The sequence below is a fragment of the Monodelphis domestica genome, chromosome 3 (assembly GCF_027887165.1).
Source record: "Monodelphis domestica isolate mMonDom1 chromosome 3, mMonDom1.pri, whole genome shotgun sequence".
NCBI classification, from domain to species: Eukaryota; Metazoa; Chordata; class Mammalia; order Didelphimorphia; family Didelphidae; genus Monodelphis; species Monodelphis domestica.
In genome coordinates this window covers 63,703,147-63,722,277 of record NC_077229.1, presented here as the reverse complement: position 1 = coordinate 63,722,277, position 19,131 = coordinate 63,703,147, and the positions used below count along the sequence as shown (strand labels likewise).

General features: G+C 37.7%; 1 protein-coding gene across 1 annotated transcript in view; it reads left to right on the top strand.

Moving 5' to 3' along the window:
• LOC103102488 (ceramide synthase 4-like) overlaps positions 1-19,131 on the top strand; it is a 56,536-nt gene that overhangs the window by 27,787 nt on the left and 9,618 nt on the right. Inside the window, exons 7-9 of the mRNA XM_056822063.1 lie at positions 1,747-1,797; positions 12,139-12,231; positions 13,154-13,282. Coding sequence (XP_056678041.1) covers positions 1,747-1,797; positions 12,139-12,231; positions 13,154-13,282 — 273 coding nt within the window. The remainder of the gene's footprint in view (positions 1-1,746; positions 1,798-12,138; positions 12,232-13,153; positions 13,283-19,131) is intronic.

Genomic DNA, 19,131 nt, shown 5'->3' with positions numbered 1-19,131 from the left:
TTATTTATTTTAATATATTTTTCCTTTCTTTTCTTTTTAAACCCTTACCTTTCCTCTTAGAATCAATGCAGCCTATTGGTTCCAAGGCAGAAGAGTGGCAAAGGCTAGGCAATGGGGGTTAAGTGATTTACCCAGGTTCACACAGCTAGAGTGTCTTAGGCCAAATTTGAACCTGGGACCTCCCATCTCTAGAGCTAGCTCTCAATCCACTGAGCTACCCAGCTGCCTCCTATCTTTTTCAATTAATAAGCAATTTTTTTCTCTTCCTCCCACTCATCCTCCCCTTGCCCTCCATAAAAACAAGCAAACAAACAAGCCCGTCTTGTGACAAATGTATATAGTGAAGGAAAACAAATTCCTGTATTGGCCACCTCCCCAAATTCCCCTTTTATCTATGACCATCCTCTTCTCACTCCTTGTCCTCTCATCTTCTCCATTCCTGTTCTCTTTGGTCCCGTTGCCACATGTACAATGTCCCATCACCACGATATTCCCAAGAGTATAAACTCTTCAAGTCCCTCCCTGTACCTTCTTGCCCTATCCATCTTCTTTATACCTCTCCTTCCTTTCCAACCCCTATCCTTTCTCTTGGAAAAACAAAAACAAAAAAATCTTCCAGCTTAGAATCAATATTATATGTTGTTTCTAAGGCAAAAGAGCAGCAAAGGCTAGGTAATGGGGGTTAAGTGACTTTCCCAGAGTCATACAGCTAGGATGTGTCTGAGGCCAGATCTGAACCTAGGATCTCCCATTTCCAGAGCTAATTCTCTGTCCATTGAGCCACCCAGCTGCTCTTCCCTTCCTTTCTATACACTTTTGTTACCTCAGTCTTCTTGATCTCCATCTTTTTAATCACTCTTCCTATCCCTCCATTCCTCTCTATTCTTCACTGCTTTCTTATTCATCCTCCTTCCTCTATCATCTTTATCCCTTCCTGACCTCTTCCTAAATAGCCAGGACATTGATTATCTTCCTTACTCCATTTCTACCTTTTCCCTCTGTCTGCCCCACACTGTCTTCCATTCTCCTATATCAAGTCCCTTTGGGGCAAAGGAGTATAGGAAATGGTTATATGTTGGTACTGGCCTATCTGACCCACAAGCAGGTGGATTAGAAATCTGAGTCATAAATCAAAATAAGGCATGGTATCAATCCACTGAAGTAAGGTATGCAGGGAGAGGAGGACCAGGCTGAGGGGTGGTTTTTCCAAAAGGGAGAGAGCAGAATGGAGATAGATTTCTTTCAGAAAAAAGTGGTTTGGGGAGTCCAAGACAGGCTCACCGAAGCAGGTAAGCAGGCAAACTGCTAGCCTAGGGCCCAGGAAAAAGGCAATCTCAAATGGTTTGGTGGGTAACTAGATTGATCTACATACTGCTTGAAAGGTAGGCAACTTGACCAGTGTTCTATTTGATAGGCCCTTAATTTGGCAGATCACTCTAGTCCCTCCCCTACCTGTGGCTATGTCAAGGATAACAGAGGATTCAGATGTTCATGGAAGAAAAAGCCAGAACAAGAATTAGAGTAAAATCCTCTTTTCTCCTGAGGCTTTTCCTGATAGGTTTGACTCTGATTGTGTCTTGATTTGAGGAAGTGGGAGAAAGTGAGGCCAGAATAATGATAAGGAAAACTGTAGAGTGGAAATGAGATTATTCCTGTTAGTGATTATAGTTCACTGGGCAATTAATAGGGACACAGCCTTGCTGAAAGTCCCCCCCCCCCCCCCAACTTATCCTTTCTTTCTCTCAGGAGACATGGTTTGGAGATTCCAAGACATGCTTCAACAGATACCCGACGCAGGTGAGCAGGCCAGGACAAGGGTGGGTATCATACTTGCCAAAAAAAATGGGTCTGACCCAACAGGAAAAAAAATAAATAAAAGCAAAACCGTATTCAAAAAAATATATGAGCTCCATTCCTACTCAGAATCAGAGAATTTGTGGGGGCAGTCAGGTGGCTTAGTAGATTGAGAACCAGGCCTAGAGATGGGACATCCCAGGTTCAAATATGGCCTCCCACACTTCCTAGGCAAGTCACTTGACCCCCATTGCCTAGCCCTTACCACTCTTCTGCCTTGGAACCAATACACAGTATTGATTCTAAGATGGGAGGTAAGGGTTTAAAAAAAAATAGAATTAGAGGATGGAAGAATTGGAAGAAATCTCTGGGGCCCTCTAGTTCAGATCAAAACTGAGGAATGTTGGGGAAGTCGTTTCTACAACCCAAGTAAGAAGAGCTCATTGATTTTCAGTTTGAAAACTGTCTGGAAGGGAAAACTAATATTTCCCCAGGCAGTTTATTCCACTTAGAGACAGATTTAATTATGAGGAAGTTTTCCCTTACATCATCTAAATTTACTTCTTTACAACTACCTCTCTTTGCACCTAATTTTGTCTTCTGAGGCCAAACAAAGTCTAATTTCTCTCTGTTTCACATAAAAAGTTTCAGATACTTGAAGGCGATCATTAAGTCTCCTACTTCTCTTCTATAGGCTAAACCTCCCTAGTTCCTTCATTTACATAATGGTATGGTATGATTTCAAGGATTTTCATCGTGGTGGTCCTTCTGTGGACTACATCCAGAGAAATTCTCAAAATGGTCTTTCTAAAATATGGCACCTAAAATTGAACAGAATAATCCAAAAGGGGCTTAGAGATAGTGGAACTATGACCTTCCTCCTGCTGAAAACAGTTCCTCTCTTATGTAACAAAAACTTATTAGCTTTTGGGGGGCTTCTGTATCACACTGCTGGCTCAAAAATTACATCTTTCTAAGACAAATTATTATCCAGTCAACCTATGCCATTTTGTATTTGTGAAGCTAAATTTTAACTCAACTGTACGACTTTATATTTATCTTTGATTTATTTATATATTTTAAATTCTGAACTGAATACCAAATAAAATGATCATTTCCAAACAGAGAAAGAATTTACATGAAACTAAATTTCAACTATGTACAAGCTAGTTTTTAAGCAAAAATAACATATAAAACATATATGCAAAATATGGCATAACTATATATATGTGTGTGTGTGTGTGTGTATAATGAATTCAGTATGAAACTTTCAAATCTATCCTCCATGTCCATGACTCCTTTTAGCCTTCTTTCTGTTCTCTTCTCTGTGTCTAAAAAAATGCTTTAATGACCCTCTTTCCTTTATTCTTGGAAACACATTCATAGCTCCCTCTCATTCCCATGACCACTGACCTCCATAGAAAAAAAATAACAGAACCCTAGTTAAAAAAAAGTCATATATATACATTAAAATATGAGATAATACACACATGCATACACAGAGGCAAGGAAAACAAATTTCCACAGGCCATGTCTGCAAATGTGTCATATCCTATATCTTGAAGTCATCATCTCTCTGTCAGGAAGTAGGGACCCGTGCTTCATAATTGGTACCCAAGATAGTGATTGGTCATTGCATGCATTCTTTAAGTCTTTCAACGTTCTCTCTTGGCAATGTTTGCTGTAACTGTATATTAGTTCTGGTTTTGCTCAATTCATTTTACATTAGTTCATACAAGTCTTCCCAGATTTCTCTGAAACAGTCAATTTCATCATTTTTATTGATTCATATGCCTTAATTTGCTCAACTGTTCCACTATTTATGGTCATACCCTTAGTTTCCAGTCTTTTGTTACCACACAAAGAACTGTTATAATTACTTTTTTTAAAAAGTCCTTACCTTCCATCTTTGAATCAATACTATGTATCAGTTCCAAGGCAAAAGAGCAGTTAGGGCTAGGGAATTTGGATTAAGTGACTTGCCCAAGGTCATACAGCTAAGCAATGTCCCCTGATACACCTAGCTGTCCCAGTAAATGCTTTCGTACATATAAGTCTTTTTCGACTTTCTTTGATCTCTTTGGGATACAAACCTAATGCTAGTATCTCTGAATAGTAGTAGTAGTCTCTCGGTAACCGAGTATGATGATACACTTGTGCGTGAAGGAGATTTAAGTGGAAAAGTCGATGCACAGAGAAAGTCCCACTCTCTCGGCGTTGGAAGCCTGGGTCCAGTGGCATGAAAAATCCTTACACCTGGAGACTTCCTCAGCTGCATTGGATGGCCGTGTTGTCTTTTGTGCTCTAACACGCCCTGAGCACTCCACAGTGCTTTGCTGCGTCGCCCTCTCAGCCAGTGAACCTTCTTATTGGTTTCTTACATCTGTTCAGCCGAAGCAGTCTTCACATGCTGGGTGAGCAAAGCCTTGGTTCACCAGGGGTCAACGACCCGATGGCTACCCTCACAAGGTTTAGCCGGCCTGTCGAAGCCATTGCCCCAGGTGTGGTGTAAACACAGTTTAATGATTTGGGGGGCATAGTTCCAAATTGCTTTTAAGAATGACCGGATTCAATCACAGCTCCACCAACAGTGCATTGGTATATGTTTTTCCAAAGCTTCCAATAAGGATCATTTTCCTCATTATCTTGCCAGTCTGATGGATGTGAGGAGGAAGCCGAGTTATTTTCATTTGAATTTCTCCAATTATCAGAAATTTTAAAATATTTTTTGTATAATTGTTGACAGCTTAGATATCTTCCTTTGAAAACTACTTGTTCATATACTGTCAACATTTAGATATTAAGGAATAACTCTCATTCTTAAAGAACAGAATTTATATTGTTGTAAGGATATAGGATTAGCTCTTTGCTGCAAAGCAGGGGAAGGAAATCCTACAAGGCAGGGAAAGGATTCAGGAGCTTTCAAGAACTCACAGGCAGTTCAGGCAGGCAGTTTGCTTCTCTGGAGGAGACAGGGAGTTGGTGATCTTCCTTCAGGCAAATTCACATACTGAGGAGTGGTTGAGTGTGGTTAACACTCCACAGGTGGACTATGTGGCTAAACCATTGCTCCCCTTCTTATTCCTGTGAGCTGCTGCTGATCTCTACTGGGACTTCTGCCAGACTCAAGAGGACAACAGTCTGTGTGAGACTTCCTTTGGCCCTTGTTTCTGTACCTATAAGTCCTTCTCTAAATTTAATATAGTCATTAAGGAGTTCATTAAAATAGTTATAGTTACAAAAAGTATTTTTTTCTGTCTCCTCTAATTTGTTTATCATGCAACATTTTACTATCTAATTAATATACCCATTTGGAGTTTATCTAAGTATATGATGTGAGCTATTATGCTGAACTTAATTTTTGCATGATCAAGTTCCTGTTTTCTGAGCAGCTTTTAGAAAATAGTGAGCCCTCACCCCAGTAACTAAGGTTTTAGGGCTTATTGAATACTATGGTGCTCTGTTTATTTGCTTCTAAATTTTATATATCTTATCTGTCCCACTCGTTCTATTTTTCAAACAATAACACGTAGTTTTGATGATTATTCTCTGGTAATATGGTGTGAGACCTAGTTCAGCTAAGTCCCTTTCCTTCCTCTTGTTTGATCATCTTATTTGTGATCCTTGACCTTTTAAAAAATATCTAGAGAGATTTTTATTATTCATCATCAAAATAGCTCATGTTTTTAATCTTTGATTCTCAATTCTGTCTTTGGTCATGAATTCTTTATTTATCCATAGTTATAAAAAAGTATTTTCATAAAGGAAAGGCCTCAAATCTTTCTCCATTATACATAAAGTTTCCTTTAGGTTTTAAAGTAATACTACTCATGATATTAAAGAAAAATCCACATATCTCTATGCTTTGTGATGTGTGTGTGTGTGTGTTTTTAAGAAAATAGTGTTGGATTTGGCAAAAATATTTTTTCTATATTTGTTAATATAATAATGTACTTTTGATTATTTTTATTACTATGTTCTACTGTTTTTAGTTTTCGTGATATTAAACTAATCTTGTACTTTTGATAGTCATAAAATATATTTTTTCTTTTACAAAATAACATTTTATTGATACCTTTTGTTTTTACCTCACCTGGATAACTTCTGTATCCCTTCTTACCCTCTTCTAGAGAGCCATCCCTTATAATAAGAATTGTTTTAAGAGGAAGATAAAAATATGCAGAAAAACCAATCAACACATAAAACAGGATGATATATACAATGTTACCCACAAAAGAATCCACTCTGCACCTCTATAAAGAAGCAGGAATTTTCCTCTTCTTTCTGTTTTTTCTTTATGCTTTTGCAACGTCTTGGTTTCATTAATTTTGTTTGGTTGTTTTCTCTATTTACATTGTTGCACTCATTGTATATGTTGTTTTCCTAACTCTGCATACTTCACTTTGAGTTAAGTACAATAAATCTTTCTGTGTTTCTCTGTATTTATCATGTTTGCTTTATTCTACACACGACTACTCCATAGTATTCATGTATTGCAAATTGTTTAGCCATTCCCCATTTGGTAGAGTTCTACTTTGTTTACAATTCTTTGCTACCATGAAAAGTGCTGCTATAAATATTTTGTTATATATGGAAACTTTCTCTTTGTCAGTCACTTCCTTGGGAAGTATATACCTAGCAACAGAATATCTAGGTCAAAGCAAAATGTTTGGACTGAATTATTTAAGTGTGGTCATCAGGAATTTAATTTATTCCAAAGAGATTTATTTACAATTGATTTACAAAATGTAGAAAGAGTGAAGTAAGAAAATCAGAGAGAGGATAGGGTAAGATATCTAGGGTTCAACCTGGGCAGGGAGAGTTAGTCCTTAGGCCTTGGCAAAGTCGAGGACTTGGGGAAATCTCTCTCAAAATGTAAGTCTCTCCTGAGGCTAGTTTTCTCAGAAAATCCAACACTTAGAGTTAGCTTTTCACTCATGTGACAAGAAAATCACTTAAAAGACTGACATATATTAATTTAAGGTCGCCAAGGAATTCAGCTATGTAATTCCTTAATGAAAACTCAAGTCAGCAGTCAACCTTTTATAGAGTTTAATTACAAACAGGAGGAAGAAAGGTATTAGAGAGAGAGAGAGAGAGAGAAATGGGAGAGAAGGGAATAGGGCTTAAATACCCCCTCTGTTTAGGCTGGGCCAAAAGGATCAAGCCCTTAGATAGCTGAGGCAAAGAAAAGAGATCAGTCCCTATCACTCACGTGACCAAAATGGAGAAACAGTCTCAGGGGCCTCCACCTTCAGCTTCCTTCAGAGCAAGCTTCTCAGAGCACAACCTCTCAGAGCAAAACCTCTCCAACCCCACCCAGTCCTCAGACCCAGCTATCTTTAAGGAAACCATCCAAGTTCCCTCCCCTCAGTTCTCACATCTACCAATCACTGTCCATGTCTTCCCTGTGCCAATGGTGGCTCTAGCTTAACCCAGGACTGCCCAGAGGTCTGTGGCTTTGCACATGTCTCTTGAAGGTCATATTCTCAAATAATTAAATCTTGATCCTTTGCTGCAGCCCTTCCTAAATCCTGTTACCCTGAGCAGGGTGGAGATTGGAAGTTCTAAGACCTGGTTCTGTCATTCCAAGTATTTCTATTGTATCAATTCTAAAATCAATCATGACTCAAAGAACTTTCTGTTCTATGCTTAAGCATAGGTCAAAGCCCTTTCCATTGTTCAGCAAAAGGTTTCCGTCCTAAAGTAATCTTAAGTAGGGAGGAGAAGGAACCTCCCATGCCAATGGGGTTCACATTCCAATAGAGTTCCCACTATCAGTAGGAAATTCTTCAAGTATGAAATTTCCCAATGGTGAAATTTCCAACATTTATAAGTTTAAGAAATTTTAAGGTTTACACTCACCACATGTCAGTTCAAAGGAAGACATTTTAGAATAGCCTTACCAGGAACAGGGTCTTGGGTCCAGCCTCTACTCCAAGGAATGAAGAATTGTCTCCAGTCTCCACTTTCAAAAAAGAACTGTCCCTCACAGGAAGTGATAGCTCCTTTTAAAAACACTTCTTTTGCGTCACTTCCTTTGTCTTCCCCTAATTTTACATCTATGAAGCTTTGCTTTAAGACTGCCTAGGGGCAGTCTTAATTCTGATTAGTCACCCACTATTGCACTCATGGGTCACAGACCTCCCATTTAATGCTTAAGTAGGGTGTTTACACTTTTGGTGATTAGATCTAAAAATAAGCAGGGGTTACAATTTTAATCTTCACAATCAGGGGAAAGTTAATTTTAATCTTCATAGACATAACATTTTACTAAGTTTCCTAGCATAATTCCAAACTGTTTTCCTTAGCATTCCTACCAGTTCACAGTTCTAACAACAATGCATTAATTTTTCTGTCTTTCCACAACCCCTCCACCATTAACTAGTCCTATCTTTTGTCTCTTTGCCTATTTTTTAACTACAAAGTGAAAATGGGGCTTGATTTGCGTTTCTCATCTTAGTGATATGTAATCATTTAAATATATTGTTATAATATCTTTCCTAATATTTTTTCAATACTTTTTTATTTGTCCTCTCTCCATAGTAGAGGTACCAAGATCATATTTGTATCATAAGTCTGGAAGGATTCCTTCTATTACTATTCTTGAAAACAGTTCATATTTTTGAAATTATTCTTTGAATATTTAATATTTGGACCTAGGATTTTTCTTTTATAATTAATCTTTGACTTATTAAAATTTTCTGATATTCAAATGTTGGAATAATCTATTTCTTATTTTAAATTATCAAGTTATTTTGTATTTTTGTAAATATTCCTCCATTTTATTGAATGTTGGTATATGATTGGGCAAAAATTCCTTTATTTCCTCTTCAATTTTTATGGATTTTCCTTGTTCATTTTTTATACAATTTGGCTTTTCTGCCTTCAAAAAAATCAGAGTAGCTAACTTTACATCTTTTTTATTAGTTTTTTTTTCTCAAAAATGTTTTCAGTTTTACTTATTAATCTGTTGGCTTTCAATATTGTTAGTATCTGATTTCCAGATCATCTACTTTGGTATTGTGTTGGATAATTAATAATGCTGGAGGAAATAATATAAACTATATGATTTATTAGCAAAACATGCAAAATAAATGGGTCAGTGGACCCTCCAAGCAATCCAAAGACCCTGAAAAATGAGATAGATTTTTGTATGTTAAAAATAATGAATCAAATAAGACCAATTAATGAAAAGAAAACAATTAACAGGATACAAAATTGGGTGATCTGATTTCTGAAAGAAGGAAAGATTAGAAGCTTTCCAAGTTCAGAACAAATAAATCAGCTGAGTTGGGAGTGGGAAGAATAATTTCACTCTTTCCCCAGAATTAAGTGATGTCAATGAATTGCATCTATCTGCACTTATGAAATAATGAAATAATAGATGTCTTATGTCATCTAGGATAATTTGCAGAAAAGCACTAAAATTGAAGATCTTGGCAGCACAAAATGGACTCAGTTTTCCTGAAATAGGATCTAATTATTTCTCTCAATTCCCACACCAAACCAATTCCACTTTGCAGCTGCTCTTCATCTCTATTTCATCAGTATTTAATTGATTTTTTTAATTGGTAGTATGTTTGTGAGTATGTTTTATATCCTTTTTTTTGTACTTTCCCTCTTTTGTTGAGGAAATAATTTAAAACTATCTATACATGTTCCCCTAAGAACAGTTTTAGTTGAAACCCCAAAGTGTTGGTTATGTTATTTTATAATTTTTTCCTGATAAATTTTCTATTATTACTATGATTTGTTCTTTGACCCATAAAGTATTCAGGAATCAGTCTCATTAATTTTAGGGTTTTTTCTTCTTGAAAGACACTTTAATAAATAATTTTATTTCTTTGTGGTCAGCAAAGGATACATTTAATATTTATGCTTATTTGCATTCATGAGATTTTGTACCCTAATACATACTCAGTTTTTGCAAAGGTGCCATGATTGATCATTTGAGAATATGTGGCCTCCTTTGGACTCATTCAGTAATCACCAGAGTTTTATCATATCAAACCTTCCTAAAGTTCTAGTCAGGTCTTTGAATTTTCTTATATCTTTGCTAGCTGTGTCTAGGTCTGAAATTGGTATTTTGAAGTGCCTTCATTATTATAGTTTCATTAGTTATTTCCTCTCTCAGTCGAATAAACTTTTCCTTTAAGTATTTATTTTATGTAGTGCCTTTAAACATGATATGACTCCTTTTTTCATATTGTTTTTAACTGTTGCATTATTTGAAATTATGATTGCTTTTTTAGTTCACTTGAAACAGAATAGATTTTGCTTGAGAACATTATTTTAACTCTGCTAAAATATTTGAGTGTATCTTCATTTCAAATGTGTCCTTTGTATACAACATACTGCTAGATCCTGTTTTCTAATCTATCCTGCTTTCTTCTTTCATTTTAATAAATGAGTTTATCCCATTCATGTTCAGGGTTAGGATGGTTACTTGGGTATTTACCTGTACCCTCTTCTCCTTTATATTTTTGTCTTTGTCCCAAGTCCCTATCTTTACAAAGAAGGTGAGGAAAAACAACTTTGCTTAGCATTGATGATTACATGAAATGATCTGTTTTCACTCTTCTGTTCTATTTGCCCTACCAGCAATCATAGGTTTTTCCTCTTTCTTTTCTTTTAATCTCCCCTTCAACATCCCTATTCTGTTTTGGAGTTTATTTTGCTTATGACTAACTCCTTCACTTAACCTGTCCACCTTTTTAACTCAATCCCTTCCCCTACCTTTTTCTTTATTGACTTTAGTATATTTTAAACCAAACTTATGTGCATTCAATCTTCCTCTGTCCAGTTTAGATGAAAGTGAGTTTCTTGGAAAAGATTTTGTTTTCCTTTGCTATTTATTCCATCTTTGCATATTTTCATCCCAGGCCTCCTTATTACGTGCAAAAGTAAGTTACATCCTTCTCATTTCTTTTTTAGTATATTTCTCATTCTGTCCCATTCCCTTCTTCTCCTAACATCATCAAAACAAAAGAAAATTACACTCCATGCCTTCTTTGGTTCTGTTCAATTTTCTATGACCCTTAAAGACATTAGGGTTCCATGAGGACTCTTTCTTCTACTATTAGAAAGTAATTACCTAGTCATTACCTAGTCCCTTTCAAAGTATATACTCAGTTCTGGGCTTTCCATTATGAATCCTTAGAACCACTGTATTTCATATTCTCACATTCTCCCCGATAGGATTATACTAGATTTCACTGAATAAATTATTCTTATTTGTAAAGCTTTCTTTTATGCCTTTGGTAACAACATTTTAAGCTTCTGTCTCCTTCATAGTGGCAATCCTGACCATAAGTCTCTCTCTGGTGCTCAAGTTCTCTTTTTTGTTTGTTTGTTTTGTTTTTTGGCTCCCTGACATTTTTTCTTGACCTAAAAACTCCGGGTCTGGGCTATAATTTTCCTGAGAATTTCCATTTTGACATTTTCCTTAGAAGGTGACCAGTGAATTCTTTTAATTTGAACATTGACCTCTATCTAGTTCTAAGAGATCTATGAAGTTTTCATTTGTCATATCTTGAAATCAGATTTTGAAAAGTTTACAGCTGTTTCTTTTTGGTTTCTTTACCACTGTTTCTTATGATGCATTTTGAAAGCTTTATTAAGATGTCTGTTGGTAATTTGGTAGCCTCTAGTCCTAGATCACTGCTATCCTTTCCCCAGTTCATTAGAATGCAAAACATCCTATCAAAGTCTTTGTCATCTTGACCCTGTTATTTGATGCATTAGCCATTTATCTCCACTTTGTATCACCTATAAATTTAGTAAGTATGCCATAAATGCCTTTATCCAAGCCATTAGCAAGAAACATATCAAATGTCACAGGGCAAAGTACTGTTCACTTAGGGACTTCACTAAAGACCTCCTTGCAAGTGAAAAACAAATATCTAATGATTATTTCTTCAGACCTAACTATTCAATCAGATTCAAACTGACCCAACTGTACAATTTATTAATCTGTCTCCCCATCTTTTACTCAAAAATAGCATCAAGAATTTAATCAAATGCTTCACTAAACCTTAGGTAAATGATATATATGGCATTCCTCTGATATGCGAGTATAGTAATCGCATCAGAAAAAGAAAATGGCATTAGTCTGGTATGACCTGACAAGTCACAAGTATATGATTATGTAGTCTAAATGGTTGTGAAAAGAGAAGGTGCAACGATAGGGTCCTTGGTCCCAGAAAACATAAATATTTCATCAATTTTTGTCTCCTTTTGAAATCTGTAGGTTGGGTTTTAGCATTACTTTTGTTGTGTTTGGTTTTTTGTGTGTGTTGAGTTTGCAACATTATTTGACCTCATGGTACTTTTGACCCAAAGCCTCTGAAGACTGGCCTATATTTCTGTTACCTGCTGGAGATGAGCTTCTACCAGTCTTTGCTGCTCACTCTGCCCTTTGATGTGAAGAGGAAGGTGGGTATGGTTAGAACCTAGGCTTCAGGGAAGAGCCCTGTCCCCACTAGCCAGGCAGGAAGAGAGAACGGAAGTAAAAAAGGAACAATCATTTCTAATCCCTACCCTCATGGAAAAGGGTCCAAGCTTAACCATGACTCTAACTGCCAATCCCTTAGACCATATCTAAGGCCTCATCTCAAAGCATCTCAAAGCTGCCCTGGTGAGTCTAAGCTCATTATGCTCTGCTAAGGATGGGGAAAGGGGAGGTCAGAAGAGATAAACACTAGGGAAGGAGACTAGATCTCAGGTGGCAAATCATTTAATTTTAATTCAACATCTAGTATATGTTCTTAGAAGATTACTTCACCAGACCTATATCAGATCTAGTCTTTATCTCTTCTCCTATATTGTTTTTCTACAACCTCTGCTTCCATCTCCTTCTGATATCACATATCCTTCTATCTCACTTACTATGATTCTGCCTCCCTTTAATAGACCCAGACCTCCCCTAGAGGATGCTCCTATAGCCAGGTGGAAGTGATGTATGCTACACTATAACCAAACAATGGATCAGGTCTTATCCTGATCAAAGGTGAGGCCAATTTCCAACACAGGGAAGTCCTAAAAGTCACAATGTGATGGTTGCCTTCCTCGACCTGTGAAATTAGAATCTGTTACCCTAAAAAACTATGATCCCCAGCAAAAACTATGATTCCCAGAATCCCACTCACTTCCTGTCATTACATGCTGATATAGACAGGATAAATTGAGTGGAGTTCTGTGTCTAGGGCTCTTTCCTTACTGTTTGGTGGTTTTAGTGGAGTGGGGATTTTTGCGCAGGTAGAAAAACTTAGTCATGTGGTTCTATTTCATCAGATAATAAATTTTATAAAAATAATACTTGAAGTATTGGACATTAATTTAACTCTTACATACCCAGGACACCATGGAACAGATCATCCACCACTTTATTGTCATCATCTTGTTATTCATCTCCTATTGCGGCAACCTTTTGTCCTTTGGTGGCGTGACATTGCTGCTACATGATATAACTGACATCTTATTAGAGGTGAGTCATTCTTTGTTCTCTTGCCAAGGTGCATTCAGGTAGGCTAATCCTCTGGCAGCCTCATATGCATAGGGGCTACAGTCCAAAAGAAGAATACAGAACATCTCTAGAGTACTGTATGTGACTTTAGATGCCACATTTTGGGAGGGAGAAGACACCTATGTGGCAGAGTGTGCTATAGAGTGCTGGGCCTGGAGTCAAGAAGACCTTACTTTAAATCTAAACTCAGACATTTACTGTGTGACCCTGGGCAAATTGCATAGTCTCTGTTTGCCTCTGTGTCCTCAACTGTAAAATAAGGCTATTAGTCCCTACCTTCTCAGGTTGTTGTGAAGATGAAAAGAGATAATGGCACAATAAAAATGCTAGCTTTCAACATCATCATTATTGTTAGATATGAATGTCAGCTATGAGGCATCCTTTTTGAAAGACTGATAAACTGGAAGGATTCCAGAGAAGGATAGGTAGAAGACTGAAATCCAAGCCAAACAAGGATCAATTGAAGAAAATAGACATATTTGATTTGGAGAAGAGAAAACTTGGGATTCAAATTAGGTGAGACATAGTGCCTGATATCAAGTATTTAAAGGGCTATGACATCAGAGGATAGACTTTTAATTGCCTCATTAGACCCTTTCTAATCTATCCATAACAGAGCTAATTAACAAAGCTTCCTGAAGTACAAATTTGGCCTTTTGGTCCCCTCTACAATAAACTCCAGTGACTCCCTATTATGTCTAGGATCAAATATAGATTCCTCTGCTTCAACAATTCAAGGCATCACAACCCAGCACCAACATCTCTTTCTAGTCTTGTTGCATATTAATTCCCTTTGTGGTCTAGTCATACTGGCATTCTTGCTGTTCAAATGGTTGAACAGCACAAGTAGTTTCATCAATGGAAATGGCATTTAAAAAGATGCAACCGTGTCTCTGTTTCCCTTCTGCATCCTAAGTGTCACTAGACTTTTCTATCTAGCTTGCAGCTGAAACTTTCTGTATGAGCTATCTCCATCACAATACAGGCTCCTTGAGAGAAGGGATTGTCTTTCCCATTTATATCCTGAATCATTAGCACAGTGCTTTGCACATATCAAATGCTTCATAAATACTTTTTTCAATCATTCATTATTCAAACATATCACCATATTTCTTATGCCCATGCCTTTGCAATGACTGTCTGATTCACAGAATTTAGAGGTAGAAGGGATGCTCAGTGGCCATCTAGTCTAATGTACATATGAAATAATCTTCATTATAACATGCCAACAGATAGTTGTGCAACTTCTGCTTGAAGATCTTGAAGGAGGACAATACACTACCTCTAAAGGTAACCCATTTCACTTTGGGTCACCTCTGATAATTAGGAAATTTTCCTGATGACAAACCTAAATTTCCCTCTTTACAACTTTAACCCGTTGTTCCTTGTCAACTGTCTAGGAATAACCAGAACAAGTCTAATTTATCCTCCACATGATAGGCCTTCAAATTCATGAATAGGGCTATCATGTTGCCCATGAGTCTTCTTTACCACAGGCTAAAAATTCCTAGTATCTTCAAATAATCTTCATATCTCATGAACTCAATGCCCCTCACAGTCCTAGTTGCTTTCTTCTCCACACTGTCCTCAGAACTAAACACAATATTCTAGTTGAGGTCTAACAAGGCCAGAGTACATTGGGACTACTACTCCCATATTCCTGGAGAGCAGGCCCTTCCTAATGGAGGCCAAGATCACTTTAGATTTTTGGCTGCCACATCATACTGCTGGCTCATGTTGAAATTTTAGTCCACTAAAACCTCTCTACTCTTTTTAGAACAACCACTGCCTCCCACCTTAGAGAAGATCTCCATATCTTCTCTTGTCCTCTCACCTTACCCTTATGAAGTTGATTTTTGGTACCCCGATACAAGGGTTTATATTTTTCCTTGCCAATGGATTTTTATCTTATTAGATACAGTCCAATGCCCTAGCCTGTCAGGATCTCTTTGAAACTGGCTCTGTCATCTAATATATTAGCTATGCCTCCCAGGTTTGTCATCTTCAGATTTGATGAGCATATCCTCCTTGCCTTTATTCAAGCCCATGATAAATATGTTAAACACCACAAGGTGAAGTGTAGATTCCTGAGGTACTCCATAAGAGATCTTTGTTAGAAGGGAAAAGAGAATTGGGTTGCAAGCAAGAAACAAGAAAAGAGTTTGCAAAGAAAGAGGTTTGACAGACTGTACCACATGCCAAGGAACCATACAAGACAGTGAGATTGTTCATGTAAGCTCTCACAAACAATTCACAGCTGGGGATTTGGATTCTATTAAGAGAAGGATACCTACATTTTATGAAAAGCCCCACAAAACAATAAAAGAATTCAAACGGGCTGTGAGATTGTATGACCCAGACTTTGACGATTGTGAAAGCTTATTACAGGAACTGTTTACAAGAAGTGAGAGGCAACAGTTCAAAGACAAGACAATTAAGAACCCAGACAACATCATGGCCAACATAAGCTGAGGAATTTGAATTTAATTCTATTGACAATTACAGATTCCTAAAACAAGCAAGGGAATCCTTAATTGAAGCCATGAAAGCCAATGCAAAGAGACCAGATACCTGGTCTAAATTTGAGAGGCTAAAAGTTGGGAAGACACCTGCAACTTTCCTCAATAGGCTGGTAGAAGCTCGGGAACATCTTTTGGGTATGGACAATCTTATAGTCCAAAGCAGTTTGTAAAAAATAGTTGCATGGCTGCAAGAAATTATTTTAGGACCAATTGCCCTACCTGGTAAAGTATGGGGTTGGAGGAATTAAGGAGGACTGACTGCATCATATATATTTCATTCAGACAAAGAAAAGCATACAGAAGAATGGAATGATCTAGTAGCAGACCTTAAAAAGCAGTTACAAGAAGCAAATAAAAAGCTAAGGATATAAAGGAGATATAAGGAGATAAAGGAAGTGAAGGTTGTAGTAGCACTTAGGTCTTAAAAACCTAGAAATGAATACACACCCAGGCAACAGAGATCCAACCTACCCTGTTGTTTCCTATGCAACAGGCCAGAACACTTTATCCAGGACTGTCGTGGTCATTTAGTTTGAGGGGCCAATTCTTTAACCAGGTAAACAAGGGCAATAGATTCTATGGTAATGGATAGAAACAGAATGGTTATTGTTACCAGAATACAAATGCTAGATACCCACAATACCAAAGGCAGGAGCTAATTGTTGCTCTCACAATTGTTGCAAAGGATCACAACAGGTCCAAGACTTATATATCATGCAAGATTTTATCCGGAATGATACTAGGCCAAAATTCTCTCAGGTGGCAGGAGCAGGTTGCTGGAAACCAGAGCAACTGCAAAAAAGTGGAGCTTGTTCTTCATGAAGGTTTACCCAGAAATGCGCAGACAAAGAATTACAAAGGCAACAGGAAGTAGCAAATGAGGAAAGTGAGAGGAACAATGAGACACAGAATAACAACATTGTAGTTATATTATATATAATATACATAATAATATACAGAAGTAGAACAAGTAAACACATCAAGGGTAACAAAACCACAAGAAACAACAATAACAGTACCTAGTGTAAGCAAGAATGTAACTGTTAACAGGGAGCAAGAAAGCAAAGAATCTAATGCAATAGTAGAAAGTGTGAGCAATGGACCAGAAACGCTGAAGGAAGCAGATATGAGATATAAGTCTTTAGCATAGCTTCTGAGTGACTCTTTATGTTAGGGTTCACCCAGGCTGGATTAAGCCTCAGTTGGTTATTAGTCCTTTCCACTTCTGGCAGTACACAAGCTCAATGGTCACAGACCTTAAGGAAGCTAGAACACTTTTCTATAGGCAGGAAACAAGTGGATCTTGAAGTAAGCAGGATTTCTCCCAAATCAGGACACTGGTGTTGGCAGCTTCGGCTTCCAGGGATAGGAAACAAAACTCCCCTTCAGTTCACACAGATTGTAAGCAGGGGGAAGTTACTGCTTCAGGCTATCACAGAAACAGAAAACCAAAGACCTCTTGCACCTCTCTGTGTCCCCTTTTCTAATTCCCCCACATTCCAATACTCATTCTTTTATGGTTCCTTGGTATGCGGTGTAGTCCATCAAATCTCTTTCTTTGCAAACTGTTTTTTTTGTTGTTGCTTGCTTGCAACCCAATTTCCTTTTCCCTTCTAACACCTTCTATCATGTTGACCCTAAACCATTAGCAACTACTCTTTGATTATGATCATCCAATTGGTTTTAAATCCATCTAATTATATTGTTATTTAATGTTCCTCCCATCTTATCCAAAAGAATATGATACTTTATTTTAAAATTAATAAGATTTCAATAAATTATCCATAGTATTTCCCTTATCCACCTGGTTAGTAATCTTAGACTGGCATGACTTTTCCTTGATAAAGATATGCCAGATCTTTGTAATCATCAGTTGACCATAAATCATCTTGGTAACAATCCTTTCTAAAAGTTTTCCAGGAATATGATTCAAGCTCACGGGTCTATAGTTCAGATTCTGTTTTCCTCCCTCTGTTGTAAAGGGGGAGAGCCTTCGTTTCTCTGGTCTTTTATGACACATATTCTATTTTCTGTGGCCTTTCCTATATCATTGACAGTGACCCAGAAATCACATATGCAGTATTTTCAGGACTTAATGACATATTGCTGGTAGTAGGGGACGTGAGGTTTTTAAAGGGTATTTATTTAGAAAAAACTAGCTTCTTACTTCTTTTGTTGTCATCCAGCTCTCACCTATGGCTTCAAAAACTTGTTGCATGTACAGCAGTCACACCCAGTAAATCTTCTTCAGCAGGCCAGCTAAACCAGGTTAAGGGTAACCATCAAGTCTTAGATCCATCAGTGAATTAGGGATGCGGTACCTACTCCAGTAAGAGAATACTTTCCCTCAGTGAAATGGGTGGATGAGAACAATTTTTTTCCCAAACCCCTTGTAAACAGTAGAAGCAGGCAATGTGGAGTGCCTAGAGTTTGGCTAGATATTAAAGAAGCCACTACATCCTAAACCATCACCAATCATTTTGATTTTTGTTCCACTGGACTTTAATGACTCAGTAAGAGAAAGTGAGGCCCATCTTACTAGAAGCAGCAGTGGGACTTGGCAGCCCCCTGAACATCTGAGAAAAAGTTTTTTATACTCACGTGTTCTAGCAGCTGTGTCTTTAAGCCAAGTTTTTTGTTAAAAAAAAAAAGGGACTAAGTGGTGAGACGGTATAGTAAAAAGGCAAGGAATTTCAGAAGTTTATTGAGAGGATTCTTTAGACCCCCGTGTGGTCAGCCACAATGTGACAAGGAAATCACTTTTAAAAGACTGATATATATTAATTTAAGATCGCCAAGGAATTCAGCGATGTAATTCCTAAATGAAAACTCAAGTCAGCCGTCAACCTTTTATAGAGTTTAATTACAGACAGGAGGAAGAAAGGAATTAGAGAGAGAGAGAGAGAGGGAGAGAGAAAGGGGAGAGAAGGGAATAGGGCTTAAATACCCCTTCTGTTTAGGCTGGGCCAAAGGGCCCAAGCCCTTAGATAGCTGGGGCAAAGAAAAGAGATCAGTCCCTATTACTCACGTGACCAAAATGGAGAAAATGTCTCAGAGGCCCCCACCTTCAGCTTCCTTCAGAGCAAGCTTCTCAGAGCACCTCTCCAACCACTCAGAGCCAAAACTCTCCAACCCCCCCCTCCCCCCCGTCAGTCCTCAGACCCCTCTATCTTTAAGGAAACCATCCAAGTTCCCTCCCCTCAGTTCTCACATCTACCAATCACTGTCCACAATTTTCCCTGTGCCAATGGTGGCTCTAGCTTAACCCAGGACCGCCCAGAGGTCTGT